The 27,718-nt window shown below is 53.0% G+C and overlaps 10 protein-coding genes across 10 annotated transcripts; 5 read left to right on the top strand and 5 right to left on the bottom strand.

Moving 5' to 3' along the window:
* Positions 1-43: 43 nt before the first annotated feature.
* SPO14 (Phospholipase D1) lies at positions 44-5,476 on the bottom strand (the record flags this gene model as incomplete). Its single annotated transcript, XM_053198985.2, has 1 exon — positions 44-5,476. One exon carries the CDS (start codon positions 5,474-5,476, stop codon positions 44-46), a length of 5,433 nt encoding a protein of 1,810 aa, XP_053043564.1.
* A 1,948-nt stretch (positions 5,477-7,424) lies between these two features.
* Positions 7,425-9,138, top strand: TUB4 (gamma-tubulin; the record flags this gene model as incomplete). The annotated part of the gene is made up of 7 exons (XM_053198984.1): positions 7,425-7,432; positions 7,491-7,531; positions 7,591-7,757; positions 7,810-7,992; positions 8,041-8,334; positions 8,388-8,852; positions 8,908-9,138. 7 exons carry the CDS (start codon positions 7,425-7,427, stop codon positions 9,136-9,138), a joined length of 1,389 nt encoding a protein of 462 aa, XP_053043563.1.
* Positions 9,139-9,978: 840 nt separating this feature from the next.
* Positions 9,979-10,248, top strand: N0V96_005004 (uncharacterized protein; the record flags this gene model as incomplete). Its single annotated transcript, XM_053198983.1, has 1 exon — positions 9,979-10,248. The coding sequence occupies one exon, from the start codon at positions 9,979-9,981 to the stop codon at positions 10,246-10,248; it is 270 nt and encodes an 89-aa protein (XP_053043562.1).
* A 1,942-nt stretch (positions 10,249-12,190) lies between these two features.
* Positions 12,191-14,778, top strand: N0V96_005003 (uncharacterized protein; the record flags this gene model as incomplete). The annotated part of the gene is made up of 3 exons (XM_053198982.2): positions 12,191-12,386; positions 12,442-12,577; positions 12,624-14,778. 3 exons carry the CDS (start codon positions 12,191-12,193, stop codon positions 14,776-14,778), a joined length of 2,487 nt encoding a protein of 828 aa, XP_053043561.2.
* Positions 14,779-14,998: 220 nt separating this feature from the next.
* Positions 14,999-15,972, bottom strand: N0V96_005002 (uncharacterized protein; the record flags this gene model as incomplete). Its single annotated transcript, XM_065757280.1, has 3 exons — positions 14,999-15,621; positions 15,700-15,729; positions 15,897-15,972. The coding sequence occupies 3 exons, from the start codon at positions 15,970-15,972 to the stop codon at positions 14,999-15,001; spliced, it is 729 nt and encodes a 242-aa protein (XP_065614049.1).
* A 690-nt stretch (positions 15,973-16,662) lies between these two features.
* Positions 16,663-17,371, top strand: N0V96_005001 (uncharacterized protein; the record flags this gene model as incomplete). Its single annotated transcript, XM_053198980.1, has 2 exons — positions 16,663-16,803; positions 17,147-17,371. 2 exons carry the CDS (start codon positions 16,663-16,665, stop codon positions 17,369-17,371), a joined length of 366 nt encoding a protein of 121 aa, XP_053043559.1.
* A 574-nt stretch (positions 17,372-17,945) lies between these two features.
* UPS2 (Phospholipid metabolism protein) lies at positions 17,946-18,533 on the bottom strand (the record flags this gene model as incomplete). The annotated part of the gene is made up of 1 exon (XM_053198979.1): positions 17,946-18,533. One exon carries the CDS (start codon positions 18,531-18,533, stop codon positions 17,946-17,948), a length of 588 nt encoding a protein of 195 aa, XP_053043558.1.
* A 2,302-nt stretch (positions 18,534-20,835) lies between these two features.
* On the bottom strand, positions 20,836-22,351 carry MAP2 (Methionine aminopeptidase 2; the record flags this gene model as incomplete). The annotated part of the gene is made up of 5 exons (XM_065757279.1): positions 20,836-20,892; positions 20,948-21,034; positions 21,087-21,253; positions 21,279-22,223; positions 22,309-22,351. 5 exons carry the CDS (start codon positions 22,349-22,351, stop codon positions 20,836-20,838), a joined length of 1,299 nt encoding a protein of 432 aa, XP_065614048.1.
* An 838-nt stretch (positions 22,352-23,189) lies between these two features.
* On the bottom strand, positions 23,190-23,558 carry N0V96_004998 (uncharacterized protein; the record flags this gene model as incomplete). The annotated part of the gene is made up of 1 exon (XM_053198977.1): positions 23,190-23,558. The coding sequence occupies one exon, from the start codon at positions 23,556-23,558 to the stop codon at positions 23,190-23,192; it is 369 nt and encodes a 122-aa protein (XP_053043556.1).
* Positions 23,559-26,325: 2,767 nt separating this feature from the next.
* On the top strand, positions 26,326-27,283 carry N0V96_004997 (uncharacterized protein; the record flags this gene model as incomplete). The annotated part of the gene is made up of 2 exons (XM_053198976.2): positions 26,326-26,924; positions 27,022-27,283. 2 exons carry the CDS (start codon positions 26,326-26,328, stop codon positions 27,281-27,283), a joined length of 861 nt encoding a protein of 286 aa, XP_053043555.2.
* Positions 27,284-27,718: the final 435 nt, after the last annotated feature.

Below are 27,718 nucleotides of genomic sequence, written 5' to 3'. Positions count from 1 at the left end.
GCACTGGACTGGCTATCGTGCAGGAACGATAGATGGAGACTTACTAGATTTGAAGCGGCGCAACACCATCCACCTGGAATCCCCAATTGCCGTTTTGTTCTTCAGTCAGGAGCCAATCATATGGGAAATTGACGACATGCCCCTGAATCATGCTGAGTAGCTCCTCTGCTTCGGCCCGCCCAAGCACCTCTTCAGGCGGCATACCGCGCCGGCTGCCCTTAGTAGTGGCCCGTCGGCGGCGTCTAACCGACCCTTGGGCTTGTTGAGCTGGAATACTCACATCCCTCGAAGGTGGCTTCTCTAGAGGAGAGAAAGTTGTTCTTCTTTCCCTACTCTTCTCTCGTGCTGGTTCCAACATGGTAGCCTCAGCGGCGGGGCCTGGTTCAAAGGCCGGGAAGGGAACGTCTCCAGCAGGAAGAATGGGCGATGGATCATCCTGTGGGCGCTTTGATGATGCCGCCTTTTCTACGTCTGTGTTGAGGTTGAGCCCCCCTCGGGAACCTGGGTGCTCGCTCTTCTCGTTGAGGTCGTCGTCATCCGCCGGAATGACAATTCTCGGGTGATTCGAGTGGTTGGTCTTGAGGTGCAGCTTCTCTTCGGTCTTATCCGCCACAGCACTCGCAATAGCTCCGGGGCCTGGCGCGCCCATACCGGCGCCGCCTCCGCTGACAGGCGTTTGGTGACGGTTCAAGTTGGGGTCTCCGTCATCGGTCTTGGTATGGCCCTCCATGCTCTGTCTGAACCTCTCGGTATAGGACACGGCCTCTCGGTAGTCAGGCCATGTGAGCACTTCTGAATCGGGCATGCATCTGAAAACGCGGCGGTACAGTTTTGTGTTGTTCTCAGCGACCCTGTTCCAGATGTCGTCAAAAAAAGTCGAGTTGACTGGGTCACGCATGCAATCCTTGTCAATGTGCGCTTGCCTAATGTCGGCAGCCAGAGGATGCAGTGGCCCGTTGGTCGGCTGGCCACTCTGGTCCAAGTGAACAGGGGGCCCGCCAATGTCAGTATCGTCTACAGCAGGTAGTGTGGGAAGCCCAGCCGTGCGAGGCAGGCCGAGTTGGTCTGTAGTCCGTCTGTTGAGAGCTGGTATCGGCGGCAGGGCATCGTTACTGACTCCGCCCTCCTCTTCCGTGTGGTGATCAGCCGACGGCTTCCGCTCGTGAGGCTGCATCGGCGATTGCAAAGTGCCCTTTCCTTCAGAGTTCACGTTGTTGACAAGGACCTCACGGCCATTGATAATAACAGAGTCTCTTCCTCGATCAAGACCGAGCTGGGCTGCTTCCTTCCAGTGGTCTTTACCAAAACCGGCGACTTCTAGGTCGTGTGCTTCGTTGCCGGTTACGCGGTCGTCGCGGTCCTTGCCCTTGTCTGAAGAGGATACTGACGACGCTTCCTCAGCTGCCGCTTCCGCCTCTGCGGCATCATGGTTAAAGCTTGCAGCCTGTCCTGGCATTGCTGGCTTGGTCGGTTTGCTGGCTGGTTGCGGTGCACTCGGCCCTGCGACAGGAGGCGACTCTGCTTCCTCGTCGTAAATCTGATCCATCTCTGCCTCGTACTCGGCCTGGCGGTCCATTTCGGCCTGCCTTTCTTCTTCCAGGATCTCGTCTACATCCAAGCCAAGATGCTCTCGCATCAGGCGGAGTCGCAACGTATGCGCGAACCGACCAACTTGGTAGGGTCTGCCTGCCATTGTTGACCAGATCATGTCGGTGTCTCGGACAACGGCAGCAAGCTCAGAGTCACGACTTCCAAGCATGGACCGCTCGTTGATGTTGGCGGAACCGATAAGCGCAACACGGTCGTCTACCACGATACATTTGGCATGAATGTAAAGCTGCTCGGTGACCAAGGCATTTCTGGGACCAATCTTGCCCCACTGTCGTAGACTGTAGAACTGGATATACTCTTCAGGTTCGATACCAGCAGCACGCAGACGTTCAAAGATTGATCCTTCACCGCGGCAGATACTGCGGTATTGGCATTGCAGAATGAGACGAACACTGGTACCTTCCTGCTCATCGACAGTGTTTTGGAAGCCAGGCATGAGAGGGATGACAATGCATGCCTTCCAGTCCTCATCGTTCTCGTGAGCTCTGATGATGCGCTCGACAAGCGCATCACCAATGCGATTGATAATCTTTGTGTTGAACGCCTCGGTGCTCGTGATGAAGAATTGGTTCTCAATGTAAACGAAATGGTCGGAATCCTCGATCATCTTGACGTACGCGTTCTGGATACTGCACTCGACGTGCTCAATTCCCAGAGACCAGTTGGCGGATGACCTCAAAATCTGAACTTCGCAGGTACCCGTCAGCCCAAGGGCATCGAGCTCGTGCATCTTCACATCAGGAGGCGGCAGCAAAAACGGCAAAGGGCGAGTCGTTTTCCTGCCTCTCTTGACGTAGTTCCACCGTTGGACGAAGTGTCTCGTCAAATCTCGGGCTGGCTGACCAACAACTTGCATAGCAATATCGTGCCACGGCATTCGGGGAACCTTGCTTCGATCGTACATCTCTTCGTACGGCTCATCGAGTTTGAAGAAATCTTGCACACGGGGATTCGAATAGTCCTTGCCGGGAAAGAGCTGACAATGCTCGGCATCCTTTGGCTGCTCGCTGTGCTCGAAACCTGTCGGCTTGTCGTCTGTAATCGGATGCTGCGGGCAATCCCAACGGCCAAAACACAAGTCGATGCCACCGACAAACGCGACATCGTGGTCGACGATACAAAGTTTTTCATGGTGGGCGAAGAAGAACTGGTTCTTCTTGAACTGATTGGGAGATCGCTGGACGAAGATGTTCGGGTGGAGGTTCAAGAGTGAATACTTGGTGTACTCAGAGTCGATCGGAATAGCAGCTTCGACATTGCGATAGACAATGATGAAGATTTTGACACCCTCTCGGGCCTTTCGCTGCAGCAGTCGATCCAAACGCCACTTCTGGCTGATAGCGGCTGGTCGGCGCATATAAAGCTCGGGACTGAGCCACCAATCATGAATGTAAATCACGTCTCGGGCCATGCTGATCGCACGAGATACGTTCCACATGTAATCTCTGCCGTCTACAAGCCACTGAGCAAAAACACCATTTCGAACTGGAGAGAAGCTGTCGAAGCGATTCGTGTCATACCACTTAGTCTGCTTGAGCATCTCTGCTATTGAGTCTTCGAACTGCTTCATGATGTGCTGGTTTCTTGAAAACAATTTGACCTTTCGCTCAGCTGTATGCAGTGTCAGTGTGTGGTGCTTTTCAGCATCGCCCTCTTCTGCCAGATCGATCTCCTTCTCCTCAGCCTTAGTCTTTCCCTTGGACAACTGTTTCAATGTGCTTTTCTTGGAAACAATGCGAAACTTGGAGTCCACGAGGTAGACGTCGTAGACGCTCATCTTTTCTGGTGATTCGACACAGACGATGTAGCTAGAGCGCACAAGGAACCACTTGCGACTATGACGAGCAATGACCTTCTTTGGTGTTAAGACTCGACGGAAATCCATGCCTTTGGAGGATTGGATGTGCAAGTAGCACTCTTTGCCATGATAGCTGCCTTCAGCAGCTAGGCGCACTCCCAGAGCAGACAGCTCCAAGAACTTGCAAAGACGGTTACTGTCCGCACGGAACATCAACCACCGAATCATGTCCTGAAGATACTTCTCAAGCACCCTTCTTTGACGCTCAAAGTACCGTTTCCGAGCCTGAACCTGGTCGATTTGGTTCTCGCCACCCGAGTCTCCGGGTTCAGTAAATCCGGTCGATTTCCTACGCATACCGAGCATGCCGAGGCGGGATTTCTTCCTAGCTCCAGGGCCAGCTCGACCACCTTCCCATTCGCTTGCTGTACCCTCTCCTGCGGTACCCTCAGCAGCAGTTCCTTCGCCGGCGGTGACCTCACCCAGATCGTCGCCCCGAATGCTTGCGTCATCTTCGTCCTCGCTGTCATCCTTATTACGGGCACTGCGAAGATAGGGGAAGGCGCCCCAGGGGAACTTGGGCATTTTGGGTCGGGCCCCGACATCGGCGCGTCCATGCAAGTACTTATCGTTGCTCATCGCAAGCTTGTATCGTACGTGGAGGTTGTAGATGTCTTTCAGAGTCCTGATAATAACCCATTTCATTCGACTCGGGCCGCTGCCGTACTCAAGGTCCATCGTGAAAACCCAATGCCGCTCGCTGTCGTCGTCGGACTCGGGTTGACTATCAGTAATACGCAAGCGCACTTGTTCGAGAAGGACAGGGATTCGCTTATTGCCATGCTCATCCCTTTGGATCATGCTCGCCAACATGAGAACGGCAGGCGCTCCAGCTCGCAACTCTGCCATGAGCTCTGCTGACTTTGCGAAATCGAAACGATCCTCTTTCTTCTGCCTAAGGAGCTTCAAGGTGTTCTTGACGTATTTCCAAGTCGATGCTCGTTCGCTGCCGAAAAAGGGTCTTTTGGGCGTGATCGCGTCTCCATCCGATACTCCGCCTCCACCAAGGACAGTTATGCGACGGACGTGGCCCATTCTTCTTCCTCCAGGGCTCTCAGTGCCATCTCCGGTATTCTTGCGAGACCGTATCCATGAGGGACCCGCAAGCTGATCTCGTCCTTCACCTTCCGACATGCCGTGCTGCTGCTCGGGGTGATCTGGCATACTCAAGCGCCTTCGCAAGCCCATCCGGCCGTACCCGACAGGCGAGTCTGGGCCGGGTAAATGTCGCAAATTGGGGGTACTCGGGACAGACATCTGTTGCTTTTTCGAGCGGCGCATTCTCCTCTTCTTCTTGGGCTTGACAGCATCCGATGTGGCTCCCTCGTCAGCCGTCTCCTCGACGTCTGCATCAGCATCACTGCCGCCATCTTCGTCTAGTGTTTGAGGTATTCTCGACCTGAACTGGCCGGTAGTGGGCGAGCTCCCCATGGACGGCGGCGTACCGTTATCGTTAAGGTTTCCTGAGCTGCTCGTCTTGAGGGTCTGCATGCTACCAGAGCCGGTGAGCTGCTTCAGTTTGGAAATGAAGGCAGAGCCAATGGACTTTCCGCCGTCATCCCATGATGGCTGCCGCGAATGGCTTGCCGGAGCTTCCAGAACTTGGTCTGTTCTCGCAAATTGTACGCTTCTGCGATCGGTCGGCGAAGCTGGCTCAGGGGAGTATGTATCGTCCTCGGGCATCACTGGCAAACCACCAGGAGTCTGGCGTACGCTATCGGTGGAGTTGAGGGTTGGGAGCTGCGGCCGCCTTCCGTCGTTAACGGGTGACACGCTGTCATGAGGTGCTCCCCCGTTGATGTAATCTCGAGCTTCCACCGTGGAATCGATCGGGGTATGATTGTCTTGTGGTGTCGGGAGATCCTTTGGGGGAGGAGCCGGAGGGCCATCTTTCGGCGGAGGAGCTGGAGGAGCAAGTGACTCTGGCTGGCTCGTGATGGCTGGTGATGCCGCGCGAGGGCTTCTTGTCATTGGGGAGACCGAATCATCTCGTCTCGAGTTCGTCATTGTGACGGGTTATTCGGGAGGGCGTAGAAGTAGGCGACGAGTCGAGGATAGGTCGAGGTTTCTAGTAAATCGGGTCGCGAAATTGAGGTGTGAAAGCCGTGGATCGGTGTGAACACCTCAAGCATGGCTTTCTCGCCGAAGTAAGAATGAGAGACAGCAGCCCAACAAGGGGTCGGGCTTGCGTTTGCAAGATCAAGTCGAGGGGTGGTCGGGCTGATGTCTTGTAATTGTGGTCGAGACAATCAGACACACCCGTCGGTGAGAGGTTCGAAGGTGCGAAGCTAAAGCGAGACAACAACGGCGCTCGTGGTTGATCACCGGCAGCTGCTCCAAAATCCAGCTGACGGGTTTGGCAAGAAACGACACCTTCCAAAGAATGAAATGTAGCAGCACCCCAAAAAAGGTTGGGCTGGGGGTGTGCTTCTGCAAGCGCTGCAGGGTTGATGGAAGATCGGTTTTGTTGCAGTCAAGCACCTTGAATCTTTGCACCTGCGTGATCTGCTAAAGTCAGGTATCTTTACGGATAGGCGGCCAGACTGCAGACAACCTCAGATGCTCAAGACCAGGAACCTTGGGCTGTCGCAGTTTTGGGGGGGACAGGGAGGGCGATGGAGTGCAGTGAAAGGTAAGGGAGGGACAAGGACCAGCGATCCCTGTGACGGCCTGCAAATCCCCAGCAAGTTGCAACGTTGGTGGAGGGCGAGGCTTAATTGCTTCTTTGGCTCCGAGCCAATGGGCGCCAATAGGGGCGCGAATAAGGGGGGGTGAACAGGGGGAATGACCTAGCGGCTCCCTCCGGGGCGTGCCACCTTAGTCCGATGTCACGCCCAAATCTTCAGTGGCTCCCTGCGCTATTCGGGCGCGGTGCAGCAGATGGAGCTTCCATTGACATTTGACACCGAATCCGCGGTTGAACAACTACCTTATTGAGGAACAGGCATTGATTTTCTGCCCGTCTCTGCCGTTTCGGTTCCATGTGGTTTGTCTGCGGTAGTCGCCCGCTTGGATCAATCCAGAGATGAGATGCTTGAGAGGGAGCTAAGACGCAGAAGCGGACATGAATACGTACCTAAGGTACCTAGAATGAGCTCCTATTGCGTACATTGGATGTAAGTAGTGTACATGAGCCCTACAGGGGCCCGTTTCTGCCCAGATTACGTCCTAAGCCAAACTTTTATCGACTGTGCGACCTCGAAATGACCACAATTACAGACGACGCAAATCCCGCAATTATGGATCGATGGCTTTTATTATACGCTCTTTGCGCGCATATGGCATGTCCGGGCCGTGGGGGTGTTCAATAGGGGTTCGGATAGATCTGAGACGTAGGCCATCCAAGGTATGTCGGGATAGCGGTGCTTGATTCTCTGCCAAACTCAAGGAGAGTAGGCTGGCGTGGCTGGCAAATCCGTAGTCACAGGGCCGCGTATCTTGAGATGGATATCCTCACTCATCAACCAATGTCACCCGCACCCTAGCACTTCAACGCTTGGTGCGGACGTGGGATCCGAGGAGAAGTCCGTTATTCGCTTCGGATAGAGAGAGGCCGCCGAGATCCATTGCGGAGGGACAAGGCCAGGGGACAAAGAACGAGCGTGTCGACCCTGACTAGGCAGTCCGCGTGGGCTGTTTCACTGTGAATGAAAGAATGGAGAATTGGAGATCCATCATTTGAGTCTTCCGTCCTCTCAAGATGTGGCTTGAAATTTGATGTGTGGCACATGTGGTAAGGGAAGAATCCTAGCGCCTCAGGGTAGCACTCCCGTTTGCGAGCAACCTCGGTGCACCGCCATTCTCTGCCCCCTGCCTTACGTAACGCACTCAGAGCGCGTCTCGCGCATCTTCTTATCGATAAGCTCTCACCGTCGCGTCCAATATCACGGGCAGCTTGCGGAAGGTCACTGTTTTTGGAGCCCAACATCGCCAAAGCCGCCGTCACATTGCAAGAATGCCAAGGTAAGTTTCGTAAGCCATTATTTACCTGCCGAGATTTCGTCCTGACTTCGTTTCGTAGGGAAATCATTACGGTCCAGGCCGGACAATGCGGCAACAGCAGTCAGTTTACCCCACCAAACAGAACATCAGTCCTGCGCAATGGAGCTAATGCCATACAGTTGGAAGCCAATTCTGGCAGCAGCTTTGTCAGGAGCATGGCATCAACCAGGACGGAAACCTCGAAGACTTTGCTACTGAAGGTGGCGATCGCAAAGACGTCTTTTACTACCAGAGCGACGACACACGATACATTCCACGAGCTATCCTGGTCGATCTAGAGCCAAGGGTGCGTCGACGAGTTCCACCGAGAGATCGTACTATTGCTAAAGGAACTACAGGTCATACAAGGCATTCAAAGCGGTCCCTACAAGAATATCTACAACCCCGAGAACTTTTATGTTGGCAAAAATGGAGTTGGTGCTGCGAACAACTGGGGTGATGGTTATCAGACTGGCGAAGTGGTCTACGAAGACATCATGGAGATGATCGACCGCGAGGCTGATGGTAGCGACTCTCTAGAAGTACGTGCAACCTAGACTGATCCGTGTGGCCCTCGCTAATTGTTTCAGGGCTTCATGATGCTTCACTCGATCGCGGGAGGTACTGGCTCTGGTCTGGGCTCTTTCCTCCTCGAGCGGCTCAACGACCGATTCCCCAAAAAGATCATCCAAACATACTCCGTCTTCCCTGATACCACAAACGCCGGAGATGTCGTTGTTCACCCTTACAACAGTGTTCTCGCCATGAGAAGGTTAACGCAAAATGCCGACTCCGTAGTGGTGCTAGACAACGGAGCTCTGTCACGCATTGCAGCCGACAGATTACACGTCCAGGAGCCCTCGTTTGCTCAAACAAATCAGCTGGTAGGAATCATGCTCTCCTGGTCGAGACTCACATACTGAATTGGGCAATGCAGGTATCGACCGTTATGTCTGCAAGCACCACAACTCTCAGATACCCAGGTTACATGCACAACGATTTGGTCAGCATCTTGGCCTCCTTGATTCCCACCCCCCGCTGCCATTTCTTAATGACGGCATACACACCATTCACAGGCGATCAAGTAGAGCAGGCGAAGACGGTGCGGAAAACGACAGTATTGGACGTCATGCGAAGACTGCTGCAGCCCAAGAACCGCATGGTCTCAACGCAACCGGGAAAGAAGAGCTGCTACATTTCCATTCTGAACGTCATTCAGGGCGAAGTGGATCCGACAGACGTCCACAAGAGTTTGCTGAGAATCCGGGAACGACGACTGGCGACCTTTATCCCATGGGGACCGGCCAGCATTCAAGTGGCCCTCACAAAGCGGAGCCCCTACATCCCAATGGCCCACCGCGTCAGTGGATTGATGCTGGCAAACCACACAAGCATCGCAACTGTAAGTTCCACGATCTTGACCCTGGTACGCGCCTGTTTTGCTGACAGACTCGCAGCTCTTCAAGAGAATCCTGAGACAATACGACGGTATGCGGAAGCGCAATGCTTTCATGGAGGGTTACAAGAAGACGGCGCCTTTTGCTGAGAACCTGGACGAGTTCGACGAGGCCCGCGAGGTTGTGTCAGACCTGATCCAAGAATATGAGGCGGCGGAGGATTCCGACTACCTGAACCCCGACACCGGCGACAAGGCAACTTCAGCTGAAACGGACAAGAGAATGGGCTAGAATGGTTGCGTGTGGTCGAAGGAAAGGATTGGCAGTTGGCACAGGGCTGGAAGATGACAGGGGTGGACCATAACGTCGACATGGCCATGACGGCATCCGCATCTGCACTTTGGGAAAAGAAACAGACTGACTCTATGGTTGGCACTGCTGGGACTCTGGGAGTAAGGCGTTCAGGGACGGGTGACAGAAGCTGACAAAAAAAGCCCACTCGGCCGATACCAACAACCCCTAAATAAATTTGCATCTGATTGAGGAAAACGCGCTCTGTTCATGCCCAGGCACCACTTTGACCCTCAATTATGTGTAGCCTTTTTGCCTCATCGAAGCGTCTGGAGCTTTTGCTCCTTGCCAATTTGTGTCATTGATCGCCCATTCGCCGTCCACGCCCAAAAGTGTTGTTGGATGTTCTCCACTTCCCGCGACAATCGACGATGAACGTCAGTGGTTCTCCACTGATTCCGCGCAAAGGAGGGCGCAAAGAGCCGCAATTGCACCTGCTTGACGTAATTGACGTCAGCGCCCGTAGAGGCTCCGAAAGCTCCAGCCTGGCCGACTTGGAGCTCATACTCCTCCAGCTTTGCATATAAGAGCCTCTCTTGAAGCTCGATGAAGGTGTTGTTTTTCTCTTATCCATCAAGCAATTACAAAACAAGACAACTATCAAAGTCACCAGCGACTTCTATCAAACTCTAAAAAATTCCCGTCAACGAATCAACTACAGTGAGCTACATTCCCTGGACCCCGGCCGTTATGGCCCCCAACCAATAGCACCCACAGGCTACAGAACGCTAACTTACATCCTCTCTAGCGACCTTTTAAAGACAAACAACTACCGCCAAAATGACCCAATCCAAGGCCGACAAGATCAGCGAGGTCCAGTCCAACCTCCCCCTCCCCGAGCAGCCCCCCGTCGCCTCCGACTGGCAATCCGCCGACGCCACAAAGGTCAACGTCGGCAGCGGTGGTGATGCCGAGACTACCGTCGGCACTGGTACCGGCGCCACTTCCGGCCTGAGAGGCCCTGCCTCCAAGGCCAACGAGGACCTTAGCAACGTCGGCCGTCAGGCTACCGAGGGCCTGAGCGGTGTCCCCAAGGATGCTGCGAAATAAAAGCATTTTCTAAAAATTTCTTAAGCGATGGATATACCAAAGGTTGCTACTGGACGGATGGGCAAACGCTTTTGTATTACTAGATATCCGTAGTACGGCATGATATGAGTAAATGACATGGCATGATGTGCCTTTGACCAACACCCCATTGTTCGTTCCGCGATGACTATGAATTGGCATGGTTTCGACTGCTGAGAATATTAACTACTTCAAAATGAATTAAGCACAAGGACTCTTGAATCATTCCATGGAGGATATCCGACTGACTCCCAAGTTGGCGGTTCAACGAACTGCAAGAAGTTGATTTAACCCTCAAGTTCCTATGCTCAACTTCCTATGAAATTTTCCATGGCAAGACGCGGCCCATACACACACATCGGATTCTCCTTTCTGCGACCGATGAGATACCAGGTGACCTCTAGAAGCTCAGCATGCCACTTGGGTCATCCACGACTTTGCGTGATCCCATGACATGCGTCACCGGAATGAAAAGTCCGGAATGATACAATAGACGCCGAATACAGTACTGCGTTCTCTTCGGGCCAGTTCCGTCCAGATTGAACCATCAACTTCCATCTTTGGATGTAGCTCCTCCATATATATATGACTCATTGGTATAAGGTCACAAACTCGAGCAAAGTATGGTCCTACTCTAGCCATAAATGCTGCTCCTTTCATTCAATATTGCAACTAGCAGATTTCGGTGCGTTCTTATTTGACCGATGTCTCCCTTTCCGGTAACTTGTAGTGCCATAGATGCTGAAAGGTCATGCTTAAAGGGTGAGAACATCCAGAGCAGAAATCTTGAGCAAGTGAAGCCCTTCACCATGGTGATGGGATTCGTTCCTGTAGAAGTGCACGTCAGCACATCTTTAGTATTTCCGCTTGCCACAAGCCTTCAAAGGAATCTATATTTCTATAGGCAGAGTTTTTCATCACGCAGCCCTCTATCAAGTACTAGTAATGCTCTCATAAGTGACAACACATTTTGTTTATATACCATATATGTGGCTTTTCTTGCACCAAGGTTATCCGTGCCTGCCGTTGCATTTCATGAACAAGTAGCAGGTACTGACTTCAGTCTGTTCCTGCTTCATGTCATCGTGCCATATGCTCTTCCTGCTCTGGTTCCCGCTTCTACTCTCTGCTCCTTCCACTGACCTGCTCACTTACTCCGTCCCGGAGCAGGACTTCGTTCGAAGTTAGACCGATAGCACGGCTTTCTACCCAAGGTAAGAACTACTCTTTCCCTCTTGCCCTATAACAGCCTTCCCCAGGTATTGCTGCCATCTATCCACTTCTCCCTTTCCTTCTGCTTCCTCAAAAACACCCACATTCTGAAAATCTTCTCTTCCAGGTTTCCACACCACAACACACATTCCACCAGGGCAAATATTGCCATCACTATCACTCACTTATTTTCTCCTGTACCACTCGAGTAAAACTTCACCCTAGGCTTCTGCCTTACGTCTTCTTTACGTCGATTCCCATCAGGGACGGCATCTACTAATCTTTAACCAGCAAGAAAGGTCCAAGAACCTCCAGCGGTAAGCGTCCAGCAAGCTGAACCTCTACTGGCGTTTTCATCTACCACTCGTCAATTATTTTCGTTGTCATCGCCACTAGCCTTCGTATTCTTGCCCTCCTCTTGTTTCCTACTTTCCTAATTCCCATCCCAATTCTGCGCCTGCTCTGCTACTCTCTTGGGGCAACAACCGGGGGCAGCACGACCATCCCGGGGTCTGAACTCTTTCTGACAGAGATATATCTAGACGCCGAAACCAAATCACGACATCAAACTAGCGAAAATCCCAGACTGACTTTCAGTTTGCCTGCAAACATGGGATCCTGGGGAACCGACAGAAAGGCGGACAAAATGCCCAGCCATCGCCTCCAGGCAGCGTCTTCGTCACTTACCAATGAAGAACTGGTCCAGCGCGCAATGATGGTTAGTCGTTGCTTTCGCATCTGGAACTCGTTCTTACTGTGTGTGACTGACGTTGAGAAGGCCGACCTCGGTATGGACCGCATCAATGAGTTGCCTCTTGACGACACCCCGAAAAAGCATGTTCTACCGCCGCGCGCCCGTCGCGCTCCTGTTAACGTGGAGAATACCGAGGCTCTCAACGGCTACCGAGGTATGCTTTATCCATCTACTTCACAGGACAGGAGCTTGACTAATGAAGATGATAGCGCTTGCAGAGACAGGAATGGACGATGCTGAAGCCATGGCTGCTAGACAGCTGCCTGACCTGGGCGGCTCTAATGTCTATCGTCCAACCCTCGCGGCTGGTCCAGCCAGACACCTACCCGAGACACGTCGACCCAAGTAGGTGACTCCTCTCCTCTGGTAGAAACCCAACTAACAACAATAGCGCGGCGAACTTCCAAGGCATGCAGACCAGCCAGAATGGCATTCTCATGCCTCCTGGCTCCCAGCTTCATCGATACCCTTCGACTAGAGCTGCTGATGAGCTCCGTGCAAATGGCCAAGGAAACAGGGTCACGTCTACTACCCCTTCCAGTGCCAGGCCAGCTACCGTAGGCTCTAGCAATGCTAGAGCTGGATCCACTGAAGCGACTAACATGCCCTTGCCGCCCCATCTGAGAGCCAAGAGCACTCAGATTTTTCCCGTCGCCGCCCCTAACACTGCCATCTCGGCCCCAACGCCGACTTCGAATGCCGCTCCCAGTGTCAAAGGCAAGGAGAAGGAGACATCTGAAAATATCCCGGAGAAGCCTCACTTGACTGATAAGAACAGCTCCGAAGTCCACTGGGCTGGCCGTTGCAAGGCTCATGCTCAAGGCAAAGAACATGACATTGTCATCAAATTGAAGACCATCAAGTCTGACGAGCACCCCAATGGACATGCCGTCTGCATCATTTTATGTCCTGGCGTCTTCGACCAAGCCCACAGCATGAACGACTACACTCTGGATTTCCACAAGAACCACATGTGTATCGTCAGTTTCGGAGCCTCCGCTTCGGGTCCTTCGATGCGATACAGCCTCAAGTTCGATGACTCCGAGACGGCTGCCGACTTCGTTCAGCGTACGGATATGCTGCAGAAGGTGATGAAATATCTCCGCGAGATGGCTGCTTCCCAGGATGAGGTGAACATGGGCACCATCGCTCTCGTCGAATCGGCTGCTCCCGACGTCGCTCCCCCTACCCAGACCGCCGTTCAGGCCACTGAGGTGGTGCCTATGAAGAAGGATCATGGCGAGGAAGACCTGACGGATGCTTTCAGCAATCTGAAGCTGACCAACGTCAAGGGCTCCCCCATGTACACTACAGACCGCCCTCCTCGGGTCCAGTACAGCCCTGAACAGCTGTTAGAGAGACGTTCTTCTGCTGAAGCTCCTGCCGGAATCAAGGACGTCAAGATTCCTCTCGAAAAGGACAGCCGAAGTGTGTTTTCCAAGCTGCCGCCTCACTTGCAACAGAATCAGAAAGTGCGAACTTCTCAGCCAAATAACGAGACCGCAAAGCTCATGGACTGGATTTCAGGAACTACGCAGACACAGACAGGCACCGGTGGTGTCTCGCAGGTCTCAATGCCTGGTTTGTCTGAAGCTATCAACTACCACAAGGCAGTCGCTACTACTGCGCAGTTCTCAACTGAATCTCAAATTCCACGCAAGGAATCGGCCGAGGGAAACCTTGAGAAGAACACCGACAGCAAGGCAGAGAACAAGGAAAACAGTGCAGCCAAGCTAGAAATCACTGATGCATCCAAGACTAAGATCGATATCGGCACCGAGACCCAGAACCAGATGCAAGTCGAAAGCAGCATTGCGAAGACGTCCATTGACAGCACCCAGGCTCATGGGGAGGACAATTCAAAGGGACATGTGTCCAATGGCACCGCCATGGAGTCGACCGATCCGGTCGACGCGAGTGCCAATACTGACATCGAGCGTGCGCATGTTCAGCATGCTTCTCAGGATGTTCTTCCCAACGAGCCTCCGATTCCTCCCCAGACTGCTGAATCGGACAAGGGAGACGCGATGTCTGACGCTTCGCACGACTCGGCCGTTGAGTTTGAAGCTCCCGTCAAGGCTGAGCCAGATGTCACCGCGCCGGCGCCCACTCCTGTGCAGAGTCCCGAGACCGCCCCTGCAGTTCCATTCAATCCCACAGGCTATGCCATGCCCGCTGGCATCCCTATGCCTCAGATGGCGCCGGGTCAAGTGCACTACGCGACCCAAATGCAACCTCAGATGCATCCCCAGACCATGATCCCTGGTATGTACCCGGTGGGCGTCGTTCACGCTGTAACGGTCACGTACCACATCAGCTATCCGGATTCCGGGGCGGGCATGGATATGAACGGTCCAGTTCACCAAAATGGCGGGGCGTTCTCGCCCAATACAGAGCCATTCCAGCCCAGTGGCCACGGCAAAGTCCCTCGACAGCAGGGAAACGACCAGCCTCGGACACGCCGGGGACTAGGAGGCTCTATGTTCGCTACAGGTTATAGCGCAGCCAAGTTTCCCGGCAGCTTCACGGGGGCCACGGCCGAGTGAGATGAAAGTGTGAAGGAGAATGGTTATCGGCATTGCATAGATAGTTGGGATGCGAGTCTCCACCGATATCCAGCACAATTGGTTGAGCAGAAGTGCCGGTGACATGATCGGGACGGGCCAGGACAGAACAGGACCTCATAATAGTTCCGGCACGATTAAGTGTTGACAGCGAGCAATAAAGAACCCCCTAGCCAAGGCCGAACACCGTGCCGTGCATTTCTCATTCGTGAACCCATTCGTCATCTTCTCGGCTGGTAACAACCTCATCGACCTTAAGGCGGAAGTCGACAATCTCCTTCCCATTCACCAGATCGTTTTCTCTTGCCCTCTTGTCAGCTTCCTCCTCGTTCTTTGCAATGCCTGCCTTGACATGTCTCCCTATTAAGCGCTTCCTCGCCACCTCAAAGTCAACGTCTACGAACCATAGCTCATCCATAAGCTTCGCAGCGTCGCTCCACGGCGACTTGTCGAGCGTAAGGTAGTTTCCCTCGAACACAACGATGCGGTGGTACGGCTGAATCGCGATGTCGTCCTCCTTGGGGTCTTTGACGGCGTGGTCGAAGCTCGGCGCGTATATCGGTGAGGAGTCGGCCCTCAGGGGTTCCCGGAGGGACGTGACGAGCTTGTGGAAGGCGGCGCCGTCGAAGGTGAAGGCGGCGCCGCGGCGGGCGTGGGCATTTTCCGGGTCGGGCATGGCGGAGAGCTGGGCGCGGGTGAGGTGGTAACCGTCCATGGGGACGAATGCCGCGGGCGGGTGGGATGTGCGGGTTGGGTCTGAGGGGTCGAGGGTTTTGGCGCGGGCGTTCAGGCGGGTTGTTACTATTTGGGAGAGGGTTGTTTTGCCTGGTCTGGGGTGTTAGAGGCTGTGTCCAAGATAGTGTTGAGTTGCGGGTGAATGAGGGCACTGGGAGGCGTGCTCACCTGAGCCTGGGATGCCGGAGATTCCTATCACTTGGGGACGTTAGTCTTGTTTTGTACGCTTTGGGGCAGAAGCTGATTGAAATGATAGCCAAAACCATCTTGGAGCTCTATTGGGAAGCCGGGGTGACCGGGAGTAGGCAATCTTCGACAAACGCGCTAGGAAGCTCCATAACATCGTATGAAGGGCATCGACTCACAAAGGCGTTTCTCCTCGGGCGTCTTTTGGAACTTATCCCACGCCTTTTCTACAAGCCTGGCTACTTGCTGCTCCATTTCGACTGGAAGGAATAGGCGCACACAAACACTATTCTATCTTTCCCTCGTGTATATGTAGCCCCAGTCTAGGTACCTTAAGTTGAAGTCAATTAAAGGTTTCACGGAACGGGAAGATCGGAATGAAGGGACGGGAGAGGCGGGGGGGATAGAATGGACGGATGAGGTTTGAGCTTCGAAGCTTCGCGGCCCGCTAGGTGCACAAACGGCCCCACTAACCCCGCCATGCGGCTTGATGTCATGTTGGGGAAACCGTTTCGGCAGGACTTGCTTGTAAAAAAATTTGCAGCCACAAGCACAATTCGTATTGTTTAGTTGCATAATCCCACCCAAGTCAGTCAGTCAGTCAGTCAGTCAGTCTCCTCCAGCGTGCCGGCCTCTGTACGGATATCTTACTGATTAATCGGCGAACTGGATACCCGACCACCTGGACCACGACGGAGTGGTCGGAGTGGGGAATCACCTTTTCTTTGGACGTTCATTTTCTCGAGCCCCTCGAACGCCGGACGAGAATAGTTGTTCCCATCGTCGACTTACGAAAGAGGATCGGTTCCAAAATTGTCAGCAGCAAGCTGAAGAGACTACTCCGAACCCTTGAAAGGACTTCATCGAAAGTTCCGAAACCTCTCTTGACTCCGGATTCTTGTCTAATTCCAAGGGCCATACGCCTAAAAAATAAAACAGCGCAAGATGGCTGACGAAGAAGGCGACCTCTTCAACATCGCCATCGACGACTCTGACGAGGAGGAGCAGAAGCCCAGAGACTGGCAGTCGGAAGAGGACTTCCAAAGTCTTCGGGCTACGTATCGGGTGAAGGTGCAAGACGGCGATGTGAGTCATTATTTCCCTTGCTTTCTCGATGTCTTTTGAACCGAAGCAATCCATATCCAATTTTGCTGGCTTTGATAGCCCCTGCCCTTTGAAATGGAGTATGCGAGGGGGTGGTGGGTTTTCGGTCTTTTCATCCTGCTTTTCATGTTCTCATTTGGCAGCCCTTTTCACAGCTCGGATGGGCTCCCGACCAAAAGCCACACCGGGTTCTCCACTCGCCCGGAGAACCCCTGGCCGCGGAGAACACTCCCTCCTCCCCTTCCGCCTGCTTGCCCCCTCTGTTCTTGCGGCAGACAATCATCAAAAGGGAGGGTTCTTGACTAACACATACTTGCCTTGCTAGGTTTGGCAGACGATCGAGCTGCCGCTCAACACAGAAAAGGCCAGCAAGCCCGTATTACAAGAACTCTTGCACGCCGTGGAGGAGCTCTACTTCCTCCGCCGGTTCGGCGAGGCCGCGGCGTTTGCGAGGCGGGTCCTGTACGGGAGCGAGGCGGCGCTGGATCGGGATACCAAGGAGACGCTGGCCCGGTATGAGGAGAAGTGCCGGAGCCGAATGGAGACATGAAGGAGTTACCTACCTACGTGAGCGAGTAGTTCCTTACCTTTTACTTAGAGTTTCGCTGGGTTGTGGACTTGCGGCAAGAATGGGATAATGCAGTTGTGCTGAATCACGATGAAACGGGTGGACATTTCCATGTTGAGGCAATAAAGTTTGCTGATCATTGTGAGGGGTCTATTATTTCTAAAAACACTCTAATTCTGGTCGCAATGGACCTCGAGAAGAACATGTCTTGTCTGAGGAAAACCCCCGGATGCTCTATCATGTAGGGATATTCCTAAAACGCCGAAGGTCTTTGTACAGGTGGGAATGGTATTTATCCTCTCTAAACCTGGGTGGTTTTGAGTGAATAGACTTCTTCCCCGTCTTTGGGCTTGGCCCGGAAAAAATGTAATGTCTGAACGCCGTCTAGTAACCCTTTTTCCGAATCCTTTTGTGGTGATGCTGCCCGCTTATTGAGAAAAGATGTAAAAAAAAATGACGAGAAACGCTGCATAACGCGAGTGTCGTGTTGCAAACCAGGATGGGGGGAAGAAGCAAGAGTCACGGTGTTGGACCCCTCAAATCCCCATCATCCGCTTCATGCTGCCATAGCGCCCTGGCGAACACGCATCTCACGCTCGCGCTCCTCGGCAAACACCCGCCTACTCATAGCCAAGACCATCTCGAACCCTTCCTTGCCCTTTTGCGCATTGTTGCGGAACTGCGACACGCACTGGTCCTCGATGCCGTTCTTGATGCGCTGCCAGCCGCCGCAGAGGGCGGTGATCTGCGCGTCCTGGACGAACTGCGTCTGCGTCGGGCTGACGGGCTTGTAGACGACGGACTCCTGGACGGAGATGAGGTTGGCGAAGGTCAGGTTCTGGGAGACCATTGTGACGGTCTTGTTGGCCGGGTCGACGTAGGAGGTCTCAAAGACGTGGGAGACGTCCGGGTCGCCGCCGCCGCCGCCGACGAGGGAGGCGAACCACTTGGGGGCGGACTGCTTGCAGGTGATGAGGCGCTCGGTGCGGAGGATCCCCGTGGCTGGGTCGACGCTGCGGCCGATTGTGTCGACGGCGATTACGTGCGTCGTCTTGTCGTTCCACGGACAGTATTTGCGCCAGTTTGCTGCTGAGACCTCTTCCCAGGAGTAGTTGAAGGTTACTGCGTTGGAGAAGACCTTCATCTTGAATGTGATTTTTTGTGTGGTGGTGATATTACTTCTGGGTATCAGGTATTGCGGGCGAGGTAGGAAAGGAAGCTCGTGTGATGGAGCGGGCGGGAAAGTTTTTGTCGCTTTTTTTTCAGCCTCTAGTGTCTTCGGATTCGGTATCGGGGGTCGTGTAGGTGTCGTGGGTATTCGTGAATAGAAACGAGTCAAGCTGGTTGATATCTCGTTGTTTGTTTGTTTATCGTCAAGCAACTGTGATGAGTCAACGTCTCTTTGAGTGGGAGAAAGATGGAAGAAGTGGGAGGCGATTGTTGATATAAGGGATGCGAAAATAATAGGTGAACCTTGCTAGTAAGGAAATCGGACGGGGGTGAGAGAAAAAAAAAAAAACCGAGAGCAGCAGCGCGCTGCGAGCTTCGGTAGGCCGGAGAGTGGAGCGGGTGTCGTGTGCGGGTTTTTTAGGAAGCTGATCTGACCAACCAGGACGTGGCAAAATGCTCCCCAAGGCATCAAGGCCCCCACAAGGTTTTTTTTGCGCTGGAAATTTCTATGTGGGCTCTTGGTGCAAGCACTGCTGCCACTGCAGCAGTTTGCATTCCTTCCCCCCAGAGCCAAGTGGCCCAGCCGGTGCCCCGGAGAAAGATGGGAATTCGGGGTGGCGCGTGCGAAGTCGCAGCGAAGGAGGCACGAAAACTCCACCGCAGGGAGCGCGCTGTCTGGCTCGGCTTGGGGCCTCCTACCTCGCCTAGCTGCCTGTTTCGGGTATGGCGCGCATGGACCGCGTCAATGGAGATGGAAAACGTCGGAGACGAGGGGGGGAAGGGATGGGGGTACCAAAGGCCTAGCACCTCCTAAGACGCGGGCTGGCCGCCGACTTGAAATCGCTGGGTGCATGTGATTGGCCTAAAGGTGGATCCGTGGATGGGCATTTGTCGGTTCTCCTCTTTCCAAACGCCGTTGCTCGCTGACATCCGTACCGTTCCCGTTAACCAGCGGCAAGCCGCAAGAGAAGTGAAGTCGGCGAGTAGAAGACTGGGCCCAAGCTCTTCCGCTCTTTCCAGCCTCTTACACACACGCACACACTCCTACCTACACACATCTATGGATGAATACACTTTTCGCCCAGCCCGAGAGTGTGACGAAGAAGGGACGACAAAAAGCAGGTTCCGCCAAGGCCCTTTTCTGCTACAGGCCCCGACAGCCGACCCGCGGCCGACGCCTCTTACGTTACCTGGATATCCGAGGTGGATATCGGATGAAGCTGTCATGTCCTTCTCCGTGCTTCTGGACGCCGCCGATCGGACCCTTGGAGAACCAGAGATGCGCGGATTGGCGGTGGAGAAATAAGTGGATATTGCAGTTCCAGTTCGCCGACCAGTGAACGGTGCACCAGACAAGTCTCGCTCGGGGGCGAAAGGGAATTGGCTATGAGTGGTCGTCGGCTCTGGGTCGGCCTATGATCTTGCCTCTGCATGCTTCTGATTGACGCCATGCTGACACACCTCAGCCTCAAGTGGCGCAGGGGTCCTCTCTAGCTCTGTGCTTAGTAAGGCAATCGCCGGGTTCCGTGTCGTCCGGCGCCCGTCTTCATCTGCGGGTTCCGATCGGTTTCCATTCCGGGCCCGTGATGATGGCATCTGACATCACCGCAGACCGCTACTGGATGACCACACACGGAGACACAAGCCTTCGATCCGCAAGACTACCGGCCATACTATCTATCGAGCCTCCCGTACCGAACCATTGTGTCGGAGCTGGTCTCCACTATGATATGTCCCGTTGTGCCCGGCTACGGAACGGCATCCCGTTATGGGGCCGGAAATGACTGGCGAAGTTGAAGACCATTTGAATTACAGGTAAAGGCAGGGCTGCGAGCATGCTGACACGACAGGCTCTGGGCTTGGTCTAATGATAGCTCAGCGTAACATGCAAGCACATGGATTCGAACAGATACATCTGAGCATCATGGATGCTTGTGATAGTACCTCAGCGTTCCTGAGCGTTGTGCGAAATAATGCCGATAGATACATCAGCGTGAGGGATTATCTAGCCTCCCGAGATGCGGATACTAATCGTGCCCTGGAGGCAGACTTAAATCTATTCCCAACTACAGTATCGTTTACAACAGACTGACATTTGCTGCCTTTGGAAATGGTTCAAAGCAGAATTCACTCGTCTTCGTGCGCTCTCAGCAAAGATTCGGGCACGGTTTTGTTGGATTCGATTGCTTGGATTTTTGATGTATATCTGAACGATAGTCTTGATAAGTGGAAAGAAAACCCACGACAATACCTATCCTTGGCCGGTTTCACCCCGCCTAATAATCTTCTCCTCGGCTGATTACTTCCTTCACGTTTGGCCTGAGCAGGATGGTCTGGATAGCATAAGTTAGCATCATCCCTGACAAACGATAGGAAGTCATTACTTACGTGCTCGAACTGAGCTGTGTAGGAGCCCTTCTTATCGCACAAGGGCGGGTAAGCCTCGACAATGCCGCTGGCAACGAGGTTGTTCAACTGTTATGTGTCAGCTCATATTCTTCAGTCAGCGGTGGAGATACCAACTTACACCAAGGAGATACTTGTCCTGTCCTAGACGGTCCAGATAACGCCGGCAGAAAGGCAGGGTGCCAAAGTTCTTGTTGATGACGTTCAACAGCCTCTTGGCCGAATCTAACCGTAGCGCGGCATGGCCCTCTCCACGCTTGGCATAGTGAGACACCTCCATATCTTCCCCTGACGTATCCATTGCCTGTGCTACCAAACGTCTCGACGGCGAAAACATCACCCTCCTCCATCTTTGTCGTGTCGTTGCTCTTGACGATGGGCACGCTCTTGGTGCCGTGGATGCTCCAGCGCTCAATCGTGTGGCCGTTGAGGTTGCGGATCGACTTGACGGGGTACGTCACACCGTCAATCTCGCACTCGTAGCTCTCCATGACCTCCTGGATGACGCCGCCGACGTCGCCCACGCGGACGTCGATGCCGGCCTCCTTGACACCGGCGTTGGTCGCGTCCTTGACGGCCGCGAGCAGGTTGTCGTACTGCGGCTCAAACGCCATGGTGAAGGCGCTGTCGACGATGCGTCCGTTGACGTGCACGCCAAAGTCGACCTTCATGACGTCCTCCTGCGAGAGCACCATCTTGTTGCCGGCGTTGGGCGTGTAATGCGCCGCGCAGTGGTTGAGGGATAGGCCGCACGGGAAGCCCATGCCGCCCTTGTACGCGTCGCCCTCCTCGAGACCAGGGTGTCCTGTCAGCGCACGCACGCCGTCCTCGATGCCCTCGGCAATCTCGGTCAGGGTCTGGCCGGGCTTAATGTTCTTCTGCGCCCATTGGCGGACCTGGCGATGAATCTCGGCGGCCTCGCGGTAATCTGTCAAGAAGTCGTTGTTGAGGTTGTCGAGGTGGCGCTTCTCCTCGTTCGTCGTGCGGTAGAGGTTCTCGTCGCGGTACTCCTCCTCCTGGCCCTTGGGGTAGTTCTTTTGGGGGAATAGCGAGGACATGAGCACGCGCGGGGGGTCGGACTGGGCGGTCGGGGACTTCTTCTTCTTCTTCTTTTTGTTCTTCTTCTTCTTCTTGGCCGCTCCACCGGCAGCGGGTGCCGTCACATCCTCGCCCTCCTCATCCGAGTCGTCGCTGTCGTGGTCGACCCCATTTCCCTCCGTTGGCTTCGCTGCCTTGCCGTTGGTCGCAGGCTCTCCCACTGTTGGAAGAAGAAATCATTGATTAGCATAGGAGTCCGGACTTGACGGGCGAACAGCCGGTAGCTACGGCGAAGAGCGCCATACCGTTGAGCTTCTTCAAAGCTTCTGTGGGAACTTGGGCAGCCATCTTGGCATACTAGATTTCGCGTGTGATGTGAAGTTGGTGGTGGGAGCAACACAGATTTTGAACCCCACCTGGTAAACGCAACTGCGCGGGGTAAGCCCCCGTAAGTCGTTAACCGGGGAGTTGCCCCCTTTAAGGAATGCAATGTCCAATCCCGTTTCACCTGGTAAGAGCTTTCCACAGGCGCGGTGAAAAAATATTCCCTGAACTCGGGTACGGAGGTAAATAGCAGTCACCTGATTCGTCTGGTCCAAGCAAAAACGATCGTCTATTCTCAGATCTGGAGTCGCAAACTCCCCCAGGGGCAATGGGAACAAAAAAAAAAAAAGCCAAGTCTGCGGCCAAGCGGTCCACCCCCCATCGAAAATCACCATGGGAGGCGCGTATTCTTGCAACTCTGACCTTGCTAATTACAAGGTTCCAGACGCCTATTACCCGTGGGCTGCGACTAGACTGCGGGTTGCACGCGGCAGATCGTGGTTCAAGTCGGCTAAGTTTGCTTCTCTTACACGTCACAACGTCATTTGATACCCTATTTTTAGGCTCAACTCGCCTCGTCTTGCCTTATAAGTGTCTCGAACCAGGAACATGCAACTTTACGCACTTCACTCCTGCATGGAACCATAATTGCCTCCAATGGTTTTTTACCGATTTTTGTTTCCTCTGCAACTTCAGTGAATCAAACCCCACGATCTAACCCGACTTGAGCGAGTGACTCGAGTTAAATACAGACTTGAGACGACACTTTCAAACACAACTTTTGCCGTGAACCCGAGATGAAAGCTCATTCTGATCCTTTAGTCAACCCCTTCAGACAATAAGTGTAGTAGTCGCCGCCCACTCAGTTCACAATGCACCGAGCAGAGAGGGAACCGCAGTCATGGGCGACACCGTAGTCGCAGCATCTGCCGCTGGGCGAGCATTCGTAAATGTGGTTGGCGATCCTCTTGCTCGTCACGACGTAACCTCTGTCGCGGCTCCAGACGCAGTTGCCGCAGACGGTGAGTTGCTTGTTCTTGCTGTCGCACTTGCACCCGTTGTAGTTGCAGGCCCTCTTCTCCAGACCCGTCTCTTCCTTCTTCTCCAGTGTGGCCACGGGCTCGTCCGTGTCAGCTCGCGCGGCTACGGCGTAAGGTTCATTCTGCTGGGCCACGCTGGCCTGGGCGGCTGCGGCGAGGAAGAAAATGGTCATGGAGGTGGCGAAGCGCATATTGGGCGAGTTTCTGAAACATAGAGCTAGTCAGTCGTCTTTCGGATCGCAAGTCTCTGATAGCTGGGCTGTACCTTTGTTTCCAAGAGTTCACTTGAAGTTCACGTAAGGCTCAACAGCTGTAGTTGACTGGGTTCAAGCTTCTTGCTTAAGACAACTGTTTTGTTGTCTTTTCATGGCCTTTATAAGCCCCTTGATAATATAACATGATCTCATGCTCTGGCACTCAAGCCGACTCCTCAAGCTTCCGATGCAAAGGAGCAATATCATGCCCGTCTTACTATTCCGAGGAGATCAACATAGCTGAACGATACAAACTCCTCATGTTGATTCAGCTGAGAGACAGATGATCAAAGTAATGTGGCATAGCTGCGGGGTTGATACACAGAGAGCAACACCGGATTGGCTGCCTTGTCAACGGCATGTGTCTAACAGCTTAAGGATTATGCACCTCATTCTTCTACGTATGAGGGTGTAGCCTCTGACAGCCGTGTTGCTGCACCTTGTCTATGCTACCATCCGGCTGTTTGTCTTGTCTAGTCGTATACTTCAGTGCGGCAGGACTTTAGGTGACTTTCGAAGGATTCCTGTGGTAGAGTCCGAGCCAATGAGATATTGCTTTAATGTTGCATTAAAAAAGGTGTGGTTAACCAAAGACAACTACCAGGAGCTACGCACTAATCTAGCCAAGAAGCAAACATAAGCTTGACCGCTTGAGAGGGGAAGTCGGGCTAACACTGATGTAGTTTGTCCAACGTGAACCCTTGTGGACATTGGGCCGATAAGTGACAGCTTATAGTCATCGTTCGATGACTTCTAGGTCGTTCTGTCTCATGGTCACAGCCTGTCTTTACACCCAGCCTGTAACTTCCGGAGTAAGGCGCTTGCATGCACACATGATCTCCCTTACGCTGTTGCTCCTCGTGGCAATCCGAACAATTATGGCAATCTGTGTCGATTGTACCTCAGACACCAGCTAGTAGGACATTCTAGATTTTGCGGGGTAGAACCGAAGTGCTTTGATAATACATAGCCCGCGCCCAGGCGCTCTTGATCATGATTCACAGTCGAAGCACTTTGAATCGGTCAAGATCTTGGCATTCCCTTAGAAGAACACGGCCCATATTGGGAAAAGCCTTCATGTAACATAGTCAAACCACAAACTCCTGCGGTGCATACGCGGTACAACGTGATATCTCACCTACGGCCGAGTAAGCGCCATTTATTTGCAGCTATGTTTGTTTATGGATGTTGAGGTGCATCTCAGGGTAGATGAAAGTAGTCTGGGTTTTGGCCAGTGCACTAGGCGTGTGGAAGTCGAGGTGTACTTTGACATTTTGACTTCTACATAGTGCACCCTACCTGACTAAAATCAAGAAGGGGACGCTTGACCTTGATCCCGGAGTCATTAAGTGTATACTTATGTAGTCTAACTTCGTAGTTCAGGTTACGGGCCAAGTAAGGATTGGGAGTGGAGTACCTAAAAAGTACTGACGATGTAGCTAAGAAGTGGAAAAAGAGAAACGATGATAAGTCGTCACTTATCTATTAACGGTTTACTCTGCTTGGACTTGTAGTTGTGCTTACCGGTTCACTCGAAACCAGAGGGATGTTCTCCTTCGCCCAAGTTGCCCTTTCACTTTTGAGCCCATCATTTTAGCCACGCATCGGCACGCCATGGTTTTGAATAGATGATGAACAGGAGTTGCTGGCCCATTTCCGCCACAAATTCGGCCTACGAGTGTTTCCATATGATTGTTTCATTTCAAGATGACAATCTAGAGACTAGAAGTGATTACTTATGGAAGGATATTACTTACACTAATTAAGTAGAGATTATCCACCGAATTGGATATTCTGGGAGAAGACCGAAAACCACACAAAGTATTCGAAAGTTTTATCCTGAAAACAAAATGTTGGCTGTGAGTAAATATTGAAGTTAGACTGTCATGATTACATCACAATGCAAGTATGAGCCCAAAGAAATCTTGTTTAATGTCCCGAAACTGCAGAAGCAGCGTGGATATTCTCGACAGATTCTGGATTCTTGTTTTGTTCTTTAATCTAAAGAGAGCCAACTTGCAATCTTCAAGGAACTTCAAAGCACAGAATAATCATTTGGATATGGGAGATTCAGAGATGCTCAATGAGCCTCGATAATTCAAACGACTTCCGTAATACAAAGACATCGCCAATGTTCTCATTGCTTCAGGAGACAAGTTGACAGCACTTACACCACATTTTATCACCGATTGCCATTTTTTGCCTTTTTATGTTTAATTATATCAATCCCACATTAGACCTTTGAGAATTGATATTCACACACAACTAGCCACTAGACCTCGGAGATTCAAGCACTCTCGATTCTCAAGCCTTCTACTGGCCACATTCACTGCAGACACTTCAGGCCAAGCTATCTACGCCTCGAGCTCGTGAGAATTTCATCTTTGTAGCACAGGCTGGCTACGGACAATTCATGGTTCTGAGCCTTCACGCTCCCGTGTGCTCATGAGAGCCTCTCGCGATGTCCTTCCACGACCAGAGTGCCTTCCCACTCAAAGGGGACCCATCCAAAGGCAAGAACAAGAGCGCCCTATAGACAGCTAAAGGTTTCCGGTCCCATCCTTCTCCGAGATCAAACCCCCGAGTCCGTCCCTCGACTCTCCACTTTCCATTTCCATCGTCAGCTTACCTTCATACTCGGTGTAGCTGTCGGCACCCCAACTTCTATCAATATTCGAAAACCCACGTTCGAAGTATCAATACCATGGAGGGCAAAAAAGACATCAAGGACTGCGTCCTCTGCGGGAAGGCCTGCAAGAAAGCCACCCGCAAGGATTTCTCCTGCGGCTGCGATCCCTATTGCACCACCTGCGCGACCGCCTACTTGAAGTCGTGCCTCTCGAAGCCGTTCTTCAAGCCCAAGTGCGACGGCGGCTGCGGATCCCAGAAGCCCTTCCCCGATCTCTGGGCGCGTCAGTTGCTCCGCCGCAAGGATGCTACAACCTACTTCGACCTGGGCTCTGAGGCCGATGAGGTCTCCCGCAACGCCGCCTTGTACTGCCATGATGCCGCCTGCGGCCGCTACATCCCGCCTCGTTACCGCTTCGGTCTGAACAACGACGCCGCCACTGTTGACGGCACTGGTACTTGTCCTTGCGGAAAGCTCACCTGCATTGAATGCGGCGATAAGGTTCACCAGGGCGAGAACTGTGCCGAGGTTCAGGCTCGCTGGGAGGCGGAGGGAAAGCTCAAAGAGGAGCTCGAGCGCCAGAGTCATCGTACCATGGGGCAGTTGAGCATCAAGAAGTGCCCTAAGTGTCAGTACGCCGCTGAGAAGGCTGATGGTGGCTGTAATCACGTTCAGTAAGTGCCCTTGCTCCATGTGGAAGCATTTTCTCTAGTGTTGTTTCTTCTTGTTTTCTGAGCGGTCACTTATTAATTGTTTTGCGCGGGTGTTAAGATGCGCGTCTTGCGGGAAGACCTTTGACTGGGACACGGCAAGCATTGTTGACTACAGCAAGTTCGTCGACGGCAAGTCTGACGATGGCAAGCCGGAAGGTATCAAGTCCGAAGATGAGAAGTCTACTTATGGCAACTTGGAGTCTTTCGAGTTCAACCCTTTTGAGGATAAGCCCGCCGAGAGCGAGTTCGCCGAGAACAAAGCCGTCAACGCCAACTATTCCGAAGTCATGGCTATTGATGAGCCTACCAACACTCTGTAGCCCCCAGCCTAATTGGGTCTCTCGTCTACAAGTCTCCAGCTCGCATAAATGGCAAACACGTTGCCGCCTATTTTGCTTGCTTCGGGAGTAGAGGCAAAGATGCAATAAAAGCTAACAGTAAGCATGCTCAACAACCAAATGTGAGTACCCGGCACACTAGCTATCTATCGACGGCACATGGTCACACTCCCTGTCTTCATCCCGGTCAAAGACTAACAAATTATTTGCCCAGGACGACTCTTGATGACTACACAGCTGTCTGGCTCCCCTTTTCTGCTTTTAGCACTTTCTGAATGTCTCAATTCGAGTTTATGTCTCTGGCCATGTTGCTACATGGCAGTGATATGAAGTTGCTTATAGGCAATGGACGACTGAGCAAAGTGGCGAAAATAGAGGCAACAAGGGTAAAGGATGAGCTGAGAGAGGACTGAGGGA

This window comes from Colletotrichum fioriniae, assembly GCF_027942845.1.
Source record: "Colletotrichum fioriniae strain IMI 355084 chromosome Unknown scaffold_5, whole genome shotgun sequence".
NCBI lineage: Eukaryota > Fungi > Ascomycota > Sordariomycetes > Glomerellales > Glomerellaceae > Colletotrichum > Colletotrichum fioriniae.
The sequence above is the reverse complement of the archived record's forward strand: the minus strand, read 5'-3'. Positions and strand labels throughout refer to the sequence as shown.